The sequence below is a fragment of the Monomorium pharaonis genome, chromosome 8 (assembly GCF_013373865.1).
Source record: "Monomorium pharaonis isolate MP-MQ-018 chromosome 8, ASM1337386v2, whole genome shotgun sequence".
In the NCBI taxonomy this organism is placed as follows: domain Eukaryota; kingdom Metazoa; phylum Arthropoda; class Insecta; order Hymenoptera; family Formicidae; genus Monomorium; species Monomorium pharaonis.
Window position 1 is genome coordinate 8,443,899 of NC_050474.1, and position 13,063 is coordinate 8,456,961.

The 13,063-nt window shown below is 47.9% G+C and overlaps 1 protein-coding gene across 1 annotated transcript; it reads right to left on the reverse strand.

The window, feature by feature from the left end:
- Positions 1 to 11,974: 11,974 nt before the first annotated feature.
- On the reverse strand, positions 11,975 to 12,705 carry LOC118646788. The gene is made up of 2 exons (XM_036290441.1): positions 12,457 to 12,705; positions 11,975 to 12,376 (listed from the first exon to the last, which is right to left on the reverse strand). The coding sequence occupies exons 1-2, from the start codon at positions 12,703 to 12,705 to the stop codon at positions 11,975 to 11,977; spliced, it is 651 nt and encodes a 216-aa protein (XP_036146334.1).
- Positions 12,706 to 13,063: the final 358 nt, after the last annotated feature.

Below are 13,063 nucleotides of genomic sequence, written 5' to 3' on the forward strand. Positions count from 1 at the left end.
GACCTTCCCATCTGAATACGGGGAATGCCATTTCTCTTAGTAGATTTCTCTCTTTTAAATTAGAACTTAGCTTCGTATGATACGCAAGGTGGGTAATTTTAATATTCGAATAGTCAGGCGGCGCGTTCGGTTGTGCTTCACTTATTATACGCCGGTCGCTGGATCGTCTAACGGCGTGGATAGAGAAAGGATCGAGGGACCATATCCCGCACCATGAACTTGAGTGGAGGCACCTGGTTTAATAGCGGCACCGTCTTCGGTGTTCGCTTCGGTGCTGTCGGAAAAGTCGGAACGCATATAGCGCGCCGGCAACCCAACGCCCTCGCTAAAGTCTTACGACTCTGCAGGGGCGGTTGACGGGGAAGGATGCACGCTTCCCAGCGCGCACCTTCCCGCACCGTTGGCTAGTCGTCCTCGATAGGATGGAGATTGCGACAGAGAGAGAGGAAAGCCGGGCGCACGATCCTTCCGCGTGCCGCGAGAGAACGCCGAAAGCGCTCCCTCAGCGAGTGACGGGGGGCCGCTGAGCTCCATGCAGAACTGCAACTCTGAGCCACGGTTAACCACTTTCACTATCTATGCAGGGAAATTATTAAGAGTGACCGAAGCACCACCGGCTGACCCGCACACACGATTTCGCGACTCGGAATGATAAGAAAGGGAGAAGAACACAAAAAAAGAAGTCACTAGTCTTAACTATACCAATTTTAATAACTAAAGATTTGAAAGGAAAAAAAAGAAAAGAGAGAGAACTCGTACCTTCACAATTATGTTTGCTCTAATCGATTGGTAATGCGCGCACGCACGCTGACGTCGCACCGATAGATTTCACACGCGCGTTGCTCATTGCGATCTATAATAGAGAAGAAAGAAAAACTAATTAGTAGAGCGAGGGAGAAGTTGCCACCTCGAGTCTTCCTCTGAGTATCGTAAATTATTCCAAGTTGAGTGTGAAAACTCAAAAATATTCTAAGTTCGAACGTGTAAACTCAAAAATATTCTAAGTTCGAACGTATAATCTAAAAAATATTCTAAGTTCGAACGTGTATGTTTGAAAATATTATAAGTCCATACGTGAAAATATAAAATTATTCTAAGTTTGCGAAATATGTCCAACGTCCTTTCGACGCGAGACGAGGAGGCAAAATCTCAATTTTCGCCCGAAAATCGTGCCTTATATACCCGAAAGTGGGGGCATTCGGGGGTGAAGAGCGCGGAAAGAGGAGCAATAAATCATCTAATACCTGTCACTCAATTTAATAATTAAATGGTCATCGTGTTTGATTTTGTGGTTATCAGATGATTTCCTACCCTCATTCATATTTTTCATTCGCGGGGCGCGCAACTATCGACCACTCCGTTTAATCGCTCGCATTCCTAGATCGAGTTTTTATTAACGGAGTTGAGGATAGAAGAATCGTGTACCACGGAGGTACGGCGTGCTCCTCCTCGTGTTTGGTACTCATTTATGCCGGTTTTTAATTAATTAGGGGTGCTCGGCCCTTACTGCCCTACTTCAAATGATCCCGCGCGAGTGCGAATGCACCACCGCTAACGGAGACGTAGGTTTGTCTTCTTTTTGAAGAGTAATTAACTAATTGGAATAATTAATTGTTTGCGCGAGTACTACTATTAGGGGATTACTATTAGAGGATCACTATCCTTTTTGAGTTTTTACGATTTTTAACACGGTTTATTAATGACAGGCGTTTTTAATTGGCGCATGCGTGCCGCCAGAGCGGGCCGCATGCTCGCAGCGCGTGATCGCTTGGGCCCGGCACCGAGAGCGCATGAATCTGCCGGCGTCCGGTTGCCGTGGCAACGCGTCATCGCAAGGCGCGATCCTTGCCTAACTCGTGACGGCCGGCACGAAAAGTCGTGCAACGTGGACGTAACAATCTAATACAAGTATTTCAATATAAATATGTATCTCAAACATTTGTACTTTTGTTTACTTTTACAGTTTTCATATTATATCAAATGGTTTAGTTACTGTACACATAAAACACATTCATGCCGCCTTTTTTTACCGCTGCCTCTGTTTCTGCCTCTACCTTTTCCTCTTGTTGTACCTCTCGTTGACTCAACGATAAGTTATCACTTGCATTGTATAACGCCTACGGTGTATCACATCGCCGTAAATAATACTGTTGTTTTGCACAAAACAATGACTTATATCTAAATCTTATTGTAAATCTAAATCTTTAAGTCTAAAAAAAAAACAGAAAAATGTACATCAGAAAATGTATATAGAAAATTCACATTTTGTACATAATTGTGTCAAATTTAGGATGTATTACTTATATTCTTTAACGAAAAGAAAAGAAAGTCTCTTTGAAAATATCAATTGTATCAAATTATGAATAGCATTCGAGAAAATGTCCACTTACACAAATCAGACAGTTATATAAGAATATATTTGAACAAACTACAATTTTTTACCATTCTACAATTTTTAATGAAATTAAAGCACACGCGCACATATATTTACATACATTATTTTAAATTTGATAATATTTACATGCACACTTTTTTGCTTGTAATAATAAACTACTTTATAATTTTTTAATAAATTTTTTTAATGAAATAAGGCGACATGCGGTAACGACCGCCTCACGACTCTCCTCTCTCCTGCTATAATAACCTTGACTGTATACTTGCCCTGTGGCTATCCAATAGTCCGGGGTCCCACCGCTCAGCCGCTCCTGTAACTCTTCTCTCAGTCTCTTGACGGCTGCTTCTTCATTACATGATCATCTTTTTGGCGCACCACTTCTCTCGCGGATCGCGCCTTTCACTTGGCGGATTTCTAAATGTCTCAATATAATATTAATCAGAAAAGGAGAGGTCGCCCCTCCCCTGCTCGGAGTAAAGAGCGGCCCCAAATGACCTTTCCCGATCGGGCCATTTCGGCCCTTGTGACGGACAAAAAACATCATGTTACAAGGTATAAAAAAAATATATAAGCGATCAGGAAGCGCATTTGATGCAAAATTGAAGATCCGAGTGCAACTTGAAACCGTCGTCAATCCGGGTAATAATTCTGTGCAATATGGTCCAGTGTGCGCACAGTGAAGACTTTCGTATAAAATTATAAAGTTATAGATTTTATAGAACATGAGTGAAGATATCATTAATGAACGAGTTGAATTTGATGTAGAAGATGTCATTTATGTTTTTAAAAATAATGACGATTCTGAAAAACGAAAGCATGTGCAGAGAATATCAGTGCAATTTCTACGTGATCGAGAACTCGGTATACGCGGAATGCACGAACGCATCGCAATACAAGTTTACATGTATGATCAACCTGTTTATGACTGGCCTCATTATTTAAAGCAAAAATTATATAGAGAGCTACTGAATTGGGTTGACACCGATGAAAGTGAATACTATGATATAGCAAAACAAATCGTTCAAAAGACTCAGGAAAGGTGTTTTTATTTCATTAAGATACCAGCAAGTATTGGAAGATATATCGAAGTGATAGCAGGAATGGATAACGCTTGCTATGAGAATCCTAATGTAGAGAAAATATTGCGCACTTACCACGAATTTTCTAATTTTTTGAACAATGATGATGATAAATACGTTCTGTCTGAGCGAGAGATGGAGGTGTATAATTTTATTCGGTGTGAAAGACAAGGCAAGCTAATGCAGTTTGAAATTCAAGACAAATATCGATACTACATTAGGTGCTACCAAATTACATGCAAGTGTCCTGTTGAAGATTGTACGGTATTGTTTTAAAACAGTGCTAAAAAGACATTATAAAAAATGGAGAATAATTTTGAGCATAAAGAACGTGAGCTATCGGAGCAAGCCGACAGAATCGTTACCTTGGGTGAGCGTTTCATGTGGTTGCAGCGATGCGACGAGTTAATACAACAGCTTGAGGAACATAGTCGCATCAAGCGTCCTTGACTTGTCGTCGGACAAAGACAATCATTGGTGGCGAAGATTGCGCGACTCGAGGGTGAAAAGACACGATTACAAAGACGTTTCGTGCATGTAGGCGGGAATAACGCGAGCACTAGTAATAACGCGGACAGACTTGTGTGGCGGGAAATAGATACAACGTTCGAGAATCACATTCAGACAGGTGCGGTGATAAATACGAACTACATTGAACTGCGAACGTTTTTAGAAGACGCACGCAGTATAATGCTCGAGCGTGTGCGGGACGCTCTAGAAAAACACAATAGTGAAAGTGAATACCGCATTCAACGGCGTGTTTGTAACGGGTGATAAACGTGCCAACAAAAGTACAAACGAAAAATTGTGAATTATTTTAAACGTCGGATTTGGACGAGTGGTACGAGCGACGGGTTATCGAGCTTACTTTGGCCTCGCTCCAAGATTTTCAAGAACGTGATAGCGAGTCGGCGTTGTCGCGAATTCTCAATTTGGCTCTAAATATAAATAAGTACAATCTCCTCTACACCTGCCGAAACAACTGCGTGGTACCACACCGCTCACCGAACACCGTATACGCCTACGCGAGGGACAGGAATCAATTCGACAAAGGTATCGAACCTTCAATCCCGTTATGCAACACATCGTGGACCAGGAGACGCTATGCTTAAAGAGGGGCACATCGAGCAGACCAGCAGCCCGTGGAACTCCGGAGTTGTCCTAGCCAAAAAGAAAGATGGGAGGTACCGCTTTTGTATAGACTTCCGGAAGGTAAACGAAGTCACCGAGAGAGACGTCTATCCACTCCCGCCGGTCCAACATATACTCGACCAACTGCGAGAAGCCCGGTTTCTGTCACAATCGATCTGAAGAACGGGTATTGACAGGTCGCACTCCAACCAGCGAGTCGACCGACGACCGCCTTCGCCATACCAGGCAGGGAACAATTCCAATTCACCGTCATGCCCTTCAGGTTACACGCCGCTCCGGCCACCTTTCAACGACTGCTCGACCGCGTCATCTGGTCAGACATGGGACCACGCGCCTTTGCTTACCTGCACGACATAGTGGTCTTGGGAAAAATATTCGAGGAACACCTGCAGAACCTACGAGAGGTGCTACAACGGCTACTAAGGGCCAACCTCAAGATTAACCCCGACAAATGCTACTTTGCACGCATCAGCCTCAAGTACCTGGGCCACGTCGTCGACCGCGAGGGGCTGAGGACCGATCCTGAGAAAGTAAGGGCAATTATGGACATCCCGCCACCCACTTCCCTACTGGGTACCTTCGAAGATTTCTGGGGATGACATCGTGATACCGCCGCTTCATACCGCAAATCGCCACGACCGCAGCACCGCTAAACGACCTGCTCCGGAAAGGAAAACGATGGGAATGGTCGACATCACAGCAGCAAGCATTTGAAAAAATAAGGGACTGCTTGGCCACCGCCCCAGTGCTACAATGTCCGGACTTCTCGGTACCGTTTGTCCTGCAAACCGACGCCAGTGATGCCGGACTAGGAGCGGTTCTCACGCAAAACATGCATGAAGAAGAATGGGTCATAGCCTACGCCAGCCGAGCCCTCCGACCGACTGAAACACATTACTCAGCTACCAAGAAATAATGCCTCGCCGTCGTATGGGGAATCGAGAAGATGCGGCCATACCTGGAAGGCTACAAGTTCAAAGTGATCTCCGATCACTTCTTGCTCAGATGGCTGCGATCCGTAGACAACCCGACCGGCCGCTTAGCTCGCTGGGCCGTGGCACTGCAGCACGACTTTACCATTGAGTACCAGAAGGGAGTCCTCAACCATGTGCCAGACGTGATGTCTTGCCAGCCTTTTGTGGAGCGGGAGGAAGAAGAGGAAAATACCGATGGACAGAATCTGGCAGCCATCTTGCCCTGCAAATGGCACCAACGAATACTACAGGCCGCGCAAATGTCCGGATTACAGAGTGCAAGGCGACCGCCTATACTGTCACTTCCACGAACGCCATTCGACCGATAAGGATCCGAAACATCCGCCTGGAAGCTGTGCCTGCCGCTACCGCTACGGGAGGAGGCACTGAGGGAGTGCTACGACGCTACTACCGCAGGACATCTGGGAATAACGAAGACCCTCGCTCAACTGGCGCAGAGGTATTACTGGCCAGGAATGTTCCGGCAAGCCGCCAATTACGTGCGACAATGCAGAAACTGCCGGGAACATAAGCCCGCGCAACGACAAACGGCCGGGCTCCTACATCACGCCGCCATAGACGCTCCAAATATGGTCATCGCCATCGACTTAATAGGGCCTCTGCCAAGGTCATCCTGTGACCGTACGAATTATAATAATTAAAGAAAGCTTGGGAAATCTTAGATTTTCTTACGCAAATATGTTGTAACGGTCGTCAGGTCGGTGTATGATCCCGCCGCCAGGATGTGATCTCACCCTAAAGCGTTGATGTAATTTTCCTCAAGTTCCTCTGTTTATGTTGTGGACGTCTCGCCGCTCTCGAGGATGTCCTCTAGGTGTACGCTGGGGATGTCCTGGGATGATGCAACAGATCGCTGTGATGGCTGTTGCCACGCGGTATGAGAAAATGGCCGCTTCCGAATGGACTCGCCCATACGTTATCGTGGGTGGAATAATAACACAACACGTACACAAATACTCTGCTTTATTGCGAATTAACGCATTTAACAAGCTCACACACTCGCGTGCACGATCGGCAGACGCATATTACGCGTGCGGCTATAATCACTTATGCCAAGGACGTGCTTCTCGCATGGCAACGCCCTGCGTGTGATATTATGCGATGTATTTAACGCGCACGTTCGCACTACGCGGAAATGCCTGCTAAGAGACGTTACGGAATGTTATTGCACGTATTCATTTCACGCACTTCCGTCCGGACTCTCTTTGTTTCTTGAGACTCGATTCGCGCGCGAAACGCGTTCTCGCACCACGTCTACGCGCTACGAGAGCTCGTGGCAGACTTTTTTTTTTCTCTGCAAGACGATCGCTGCATCGCCTCATTCACTCCCCACCCGGCGCCTTCCGATTAGCGCTTTCAGTTGTATCTGATGTCATTGGCCAATCGGAAAGCGTCGAGTGGTTATCTCTTTCATACACTCGCTCGCTCTCTCTCGGCATTTCCGGATCGCCTGCGCGTTCCGGAAATCCCTGGTGATAATGATAAGGAGGATTTCCAACATCGATTCCGGTATTATGCTTGTTCATCCCATGCATCAGCCAATGGGGTGACAGTAATGCGCTATTTGCGCTAAACAATTAATTAATGAAATTTAAACAATTACGGCGTTATTTCGCCTATCAAATACTTACGCTCATTCACATGGCGTGCAAGAAAATGCAATTGACAAGAATTTAATAATATTATGCCGGAATCGGTGCTACTGTAATTAACGCGTTTTTATAACAATAATATACTCAAATAATGACAAACTAAATATTTTATACGCGATTCTATCGCTGTCGGTCGTGACTGTCGTCGCGCTCACTCGGAGATATGCTCGTAGATGCTATACGTAATATTCACATGCGCGGGCATTATCTGATCGACAGAGAATGTAATAAACACTGAATAATATGTCGTTGCCCATTGTATGCGTATGTAAAAAGTGACTGTACCCGGAATTGACATAATTACTCGTTGGTCCTCGTGCAAATGATGCCGCTGTTGCTGGTTCATCGCGCGACCAAGGGGAACATAACCCCACCTGTCAAACGGTGTACGACGGGTTGCCTCTCCGTTAGGCGCTCGGCGTTCGCTCGGCTGGCTCACGCGGCTCGGCGAATGACTCGACCTTTATTAATGAGTAGAAATAAAAGTTTTATCGGCGAATTGGCTTTTTTATCGGAAAATTAATCTGTGAGTCATATGATTATATGAAATATATATTTAATCGGCTACATAATGCGTTTATGATTCGCGTAGCGCTCTAACATAATGGTACGCATTTCGCGTGAGAAATAAAGATATGTTTAACATAAATCTAACCTGCTCGGCTTACAACAGATATAATAATATTTTAATCGGTTAAATAATATATAATCAAACTTAATACTACGCGCGGCATTCATACACACACTCATACTACACGCGTCGCGTTCGCGGTCGCGGATCGTGCGCTCTGCCGTCTCGCGCTTACATAAGAAAGGAAATAAACTTTTATTTTACAAAAATAACTTAATCTATAATTCTATAAATTGGGACGCTTGGGGCAGCTCGGTGTTGTCATCGGGCGGCTCGTCGACGTTCTGCGACGGCTCGGAGACGGTGGTTTTAAATCCTTCCTCTCTCGGCTGCTTTCTCGGCGTCGTTGAGTGTCGGTGATGGGGATCGGCTGACTCGGCCATCGGTGGTGACTTACGCTGCCTCGGGCTCGGGATCGGCCGATTTTCGGGTAATGCCTCGGCGGATTCTTCCGGCTCCTCGGGCTGTCGGCTCGGCGGTCGCCTCTCCTCCATCCTGGTTATGCTGATCGCCAGGTCTCGGATCGTAGCAGCGCCGAGTATCGGTGGCGGCTGCAATCCGAAGGCCATACGTGGATACTGGTCTGCCAAGACATATTCACGAAGTGGATCACTACCAGGCCCTTACGACAAGCCACCGCCTCCGCCGTCACATGAACCGTTGAGACATCGTACTTCAACATGAATGCCCGAAGAGAGTCATCACCGACAATGGACAACAGTTTGAAAGCTGTGAGTTCCGCGATATGATCGCCCGGGCCGGAATCGAGCACCAAAAAACTCCGCCGTACTCGCCCCAATGCAACCCCGTCGAGTGAGCCAACAGGACGTTGAAGACAATGATTGCGCAGTTTATTGGCCAGGATCACCCAATAGGATAGACACCTGCCGCAACTGACGTTCGCCGCCAATACCGTCCATGAGAGCATCGGATACACGCTGGCGATGTTGACGTATGGACGGGAACTTACCGCACCCGGCACACTAAGAGCGAGAAATGAACACTCTGGGTGACGCACTGACCGACCGGCCCGCCGCGCGAGTTCGGCAAATTTAAAAAATGCGCGAGCAATTCGAAATTGCCACCCGCCAACAAGAAGGAGCCACGGCGAAACAGGCGCGGTACTACAATCTGCGAAGACGCGACTGGAGACCGGATATAGGACAACGCGTCTACCGCCGGGAACACCCGCTGTCAAACGCCCAGGAACATTTCGCGAGTAAATTAGCGCCTCGCTATTCGGGACCGTTCACCGTCGACAAGCATATCTCCCCTATCATCGTCCGTCTGCGGGATCAAAACAACAGGATTATCGGGACCGTGCATGTAAAAGATTTGAAAGAGAGTCCGGACGCCGAGGCAAAACAAGATCGGCAGAGTATATAAGGCGCAACGATTCATGAAAGAAGAAACGGCAGTCAGCATGAGCAAGCAAAGGAGCACTCTCCGGGAGCGTATCGCACGCGCTATCTCCGGGCCACCACGTATCCCGGTAAGCAACCGGCCTTTCGAGGCAACGGCACGGCCGCCACCATCGAGACAACCGGACACTTAGGAGACCAGCCAACCGTCCGGGAAGCAAAATAAACCATATTGCTGGTAAATATTAACTTCACAATTATTATCCATAATTGCTCATTTTTCTTATGATATGTGTAAAACATTGTGGCGGCACGCCACAGCGCGACGCGCGCGCACGCAGCGTCCGCGGCCGGGTCAGCGGCCCCGGCGACCGCGAGTAGTGCGCGCGGCCACCACTAGACGAAAGCGCGGCGCCTCAAACTCACAAGAAGAAATACAACACCTGGTTTACATAAGGAGACCACCCACGTCGAGAGATTAAGCTTAGCTTCTTACTGGTATAGAGAGCTCAAGAGGGCCTATACAAGTAATTCGTCTTTTTGATAAGAAGTACCTAAGGGTCTCGGAGTTCTGATTTTCGGCGCGGGCGAGCTCTGGTACCTCAGGGAACTCTTTCGGGAGAAAAGACCAGCAATCTGCCTTGCTGTCGCCTGCTCGGCTACCGCGGTCCGCGGACCAATCCGATGCGGCCGGAGACCAACCAACCAAGGAAGCCACTAGCGTCACCAGCGAAGACCGACATCCCGTGGCGACTTATCAAAATTGCATTCTCCCCGGAGAAGCCGAGGGACCCACGTCTCCTACCTAGAGGTCCTCCTCGCCATCCACTAGTCACCAGGGCGACACAAACCGCTGGACGTGGGAAGGTCACCCGAGCGACGCAGACCGCAACATTTGGCCCTGCGGTTACCATTGGCCGTTCAACACAGACCAAAACCGGCCCTCGGGTGGTTTCAGACCTAACCACCAGGGGTACGCAGGCAACCTCCGAGGACATCATCGCCGAAGTCGCCAGAAGCTCCCGAGACGTACGCTCCCATGTACACCCGGGAAGCGCATTCCTAGCGCTCTATTGGAAACGAAGCGGGCCGTCTTCAAAGAATTGTTCGGTAGCGACAGCGACTAGGGGGAAGTCCTAACCTCCTCCGGGCACCTTCGGGTGCCGCTTAATCCTTCCACATCCTACGCGGACCCTCTTCGGAGGCTAAGGCTGCCGAGGAACCACCTAGAAATCCCTTCGAGCGGCGCCTACTCCTGCCACATCCAAAACGAACCAGCTTCCGACTAAATTCTGCGCAACTTCTTTGCCGCGGACTTTCCATTTTGGTCCTGGCATGGTCTCCAGTAACAACGGAGCCTCGGCTGTGAGGGCGCCTGGCAAGTTGACTGTTTGGCGCCCTATGTTTGCACGGGGCTCCCAACAATGATAAATAGGATTAAAATAAAATAGTGTTCCCTTTCTTTCATATAAACCTTGCTCTTGTTCGTACTATCTAGACTTCCGACTTAACTGTACGCAGTCTGAAACCCGTCTGACTGACCTACCAGGGAACTCTTGCCATGGGCAGGAAAATTAGCCAAAAACAGAGTTCTCTAACTTTGAGAAAGCGGGCGTTAGCCGGGCGTATTTTTCGGTATCGCCCGTTACCGGGAAAGATCTCGTGGAGGTTCTCGCCCAGAGTTGTCCGGTCCGTGATAGACAGACTCTGGCTCTGCCGCCGTGGTACACCGTTTCTTGGTTCGGGGCCTTACGACTCGCACTGCTAGTCTTACCACAACGCATCTTATTATGCCAAGCTTAATAAATATAAATAAATAAATAAATAAATAAATAGCTCGCAATTGATGCGGCTTGCGCCAATGTCCATAGTTTAAAATTGGTTCTCCTTTTTGCTCGGGTGTAAAGTGCCCTCGCTGTCCGGATCCCCCGATGTCCTGCAGTAAAAGCCATAAATCGGCAATAAATAAATAAATAAATAAAGTCATCCGTGGTCCACTCCTGTGGCGCCACTTTGTTCAATCAATATTAGGCTAGTCAGGCTATTTGGGCGGAAGTTTTTAACTGACAAGGCTGGGGGCCCTCGCCGGCCTGCGAGGGGCATCGTAATCCATGAACATGTGGTACTGCTTGATGGAATTACGTAACGCTATCATTGATATTGTGATAAGCGTTTTTCGGTCTGTTATTTTCAACTTTGCCAGATTTTTGACCGTCTCCTTGGGCATAGCCCCTCGTGTTCCTACCACAATTGGTAGGACTTCTGCTGACACCGCTCCTAATTTGTGCCGCAGGTGAGGTAGCAGTCGGCTATATTTTTGTAGCTTGTCTTTATGTCCCTGAGCAAGGTAATCATTGTCCTCGTGGCGGACTGTTACATCGACCACTTGGATCCCTTTCCGGCTCTGTATCACCAGATCGGGTTTGAGATTCCCGCCCGAGGGCAACTTGAACGTAGGTTCCCTCGTTACCGCTACCTTTTTGTTCTGTTTGACCACTCTCTCAATGATCAGGTCTTTAATTTCGTCATGACGGCGGATCGTGTGCTCCTTCATAATTGTACATTGCCCCAATATGTGCGCTAGTGTTTCGGGCTGTGCCTTGCATTTCCTGCACTTCACGTCCGCCGTCAGGCCGGCTTTATGTAAGACCGTTTTGTTTGCTGTGGTGTTGGTGCCCATTTTCAGAGCCGTTATAAACCGACATGGTTTTAGGAGCGTAGGATTGTACAGCCATGCATTCCTATCCTATCATCAGTGCAGGACTTCACTGATTTGCCTTGCGACACCAAAGCCGACCACGATGCGAGCTCTTTCTTCTTCGCATTAATCTTGAAGTGTCGTATTCCTTCTGTCGTTATTGGCCAGTTGATTTGTGCGGACGCTGCTAGGCTCTTGAGACGGTTCACCATGCCTGCCGCGTCCGCTAGAGCTCGCATCACTTGATCCGGAGATTCTATGAATTTCAAGCCTGCCCTCAAGCCGGAGCTTACCACCAAAAACTCCAGCTTGAGGAAACCTCCCCCGTCTCTCTTACCGCAGTATATAAATCCATCGGCTGTCGACTGCGGTAAATGTCTTTGATCACTACTCGCAGCTCCTGGTCGAGTTGCCTAAGTAAAGTGACTGGCGGTAACGCCAGCACTAACTGATACAAGTAGTGTGGGACTAGGTAAGTGGAGATTAGGTTTACCTTTTGGTGCGGTTTCAACGCCAGCTTTTTAATGCGCTGTAGCGTTGTGCAGAGATCTCGCTTCAGGCTCTTAATGTCAATTCTTGCCCAAGGAGATATTCTCACACCAAGATATTTAATCGTGGTATCCGCATCCGCGTACGAAATACCTTCTGCACTATGCAGTGCCAGACCGGGATCTGCTAGGTACCAGGAGTCTTTTGTCGTTACTATGCGGAAGGTCGCGCATTTGGTAGCCGAAATGCTCATACCTAGCCCCCTTAGGTATGCCTCCGCAACACCTAGCAGATTGCTAGCTTGTGGTGCCGTACGTGCCGTTAGGATAACATCGTCGGCGAATGCTAGCACTGATACATTATGGTCACTGTCAATTTTGTAACCCGGTTGGCTTTCCAGCGCCGCCAACATTGGTTCCATCACCAAGTTAAATATTAGAGGCGACAAGAGGTCTCCCTGCTTGACCCCGCGCTGGATGTTAATCTTTATTTCATCGCTTCCATTCTTTATTGTAGTGTGCACATCCTTGTAAGAGTCTACCACGAGCCGCACCACTAGCTCGGGCAGCCCCTTTCTACGCAGCGCCTCTCCAATTATCTCATGTGGTATT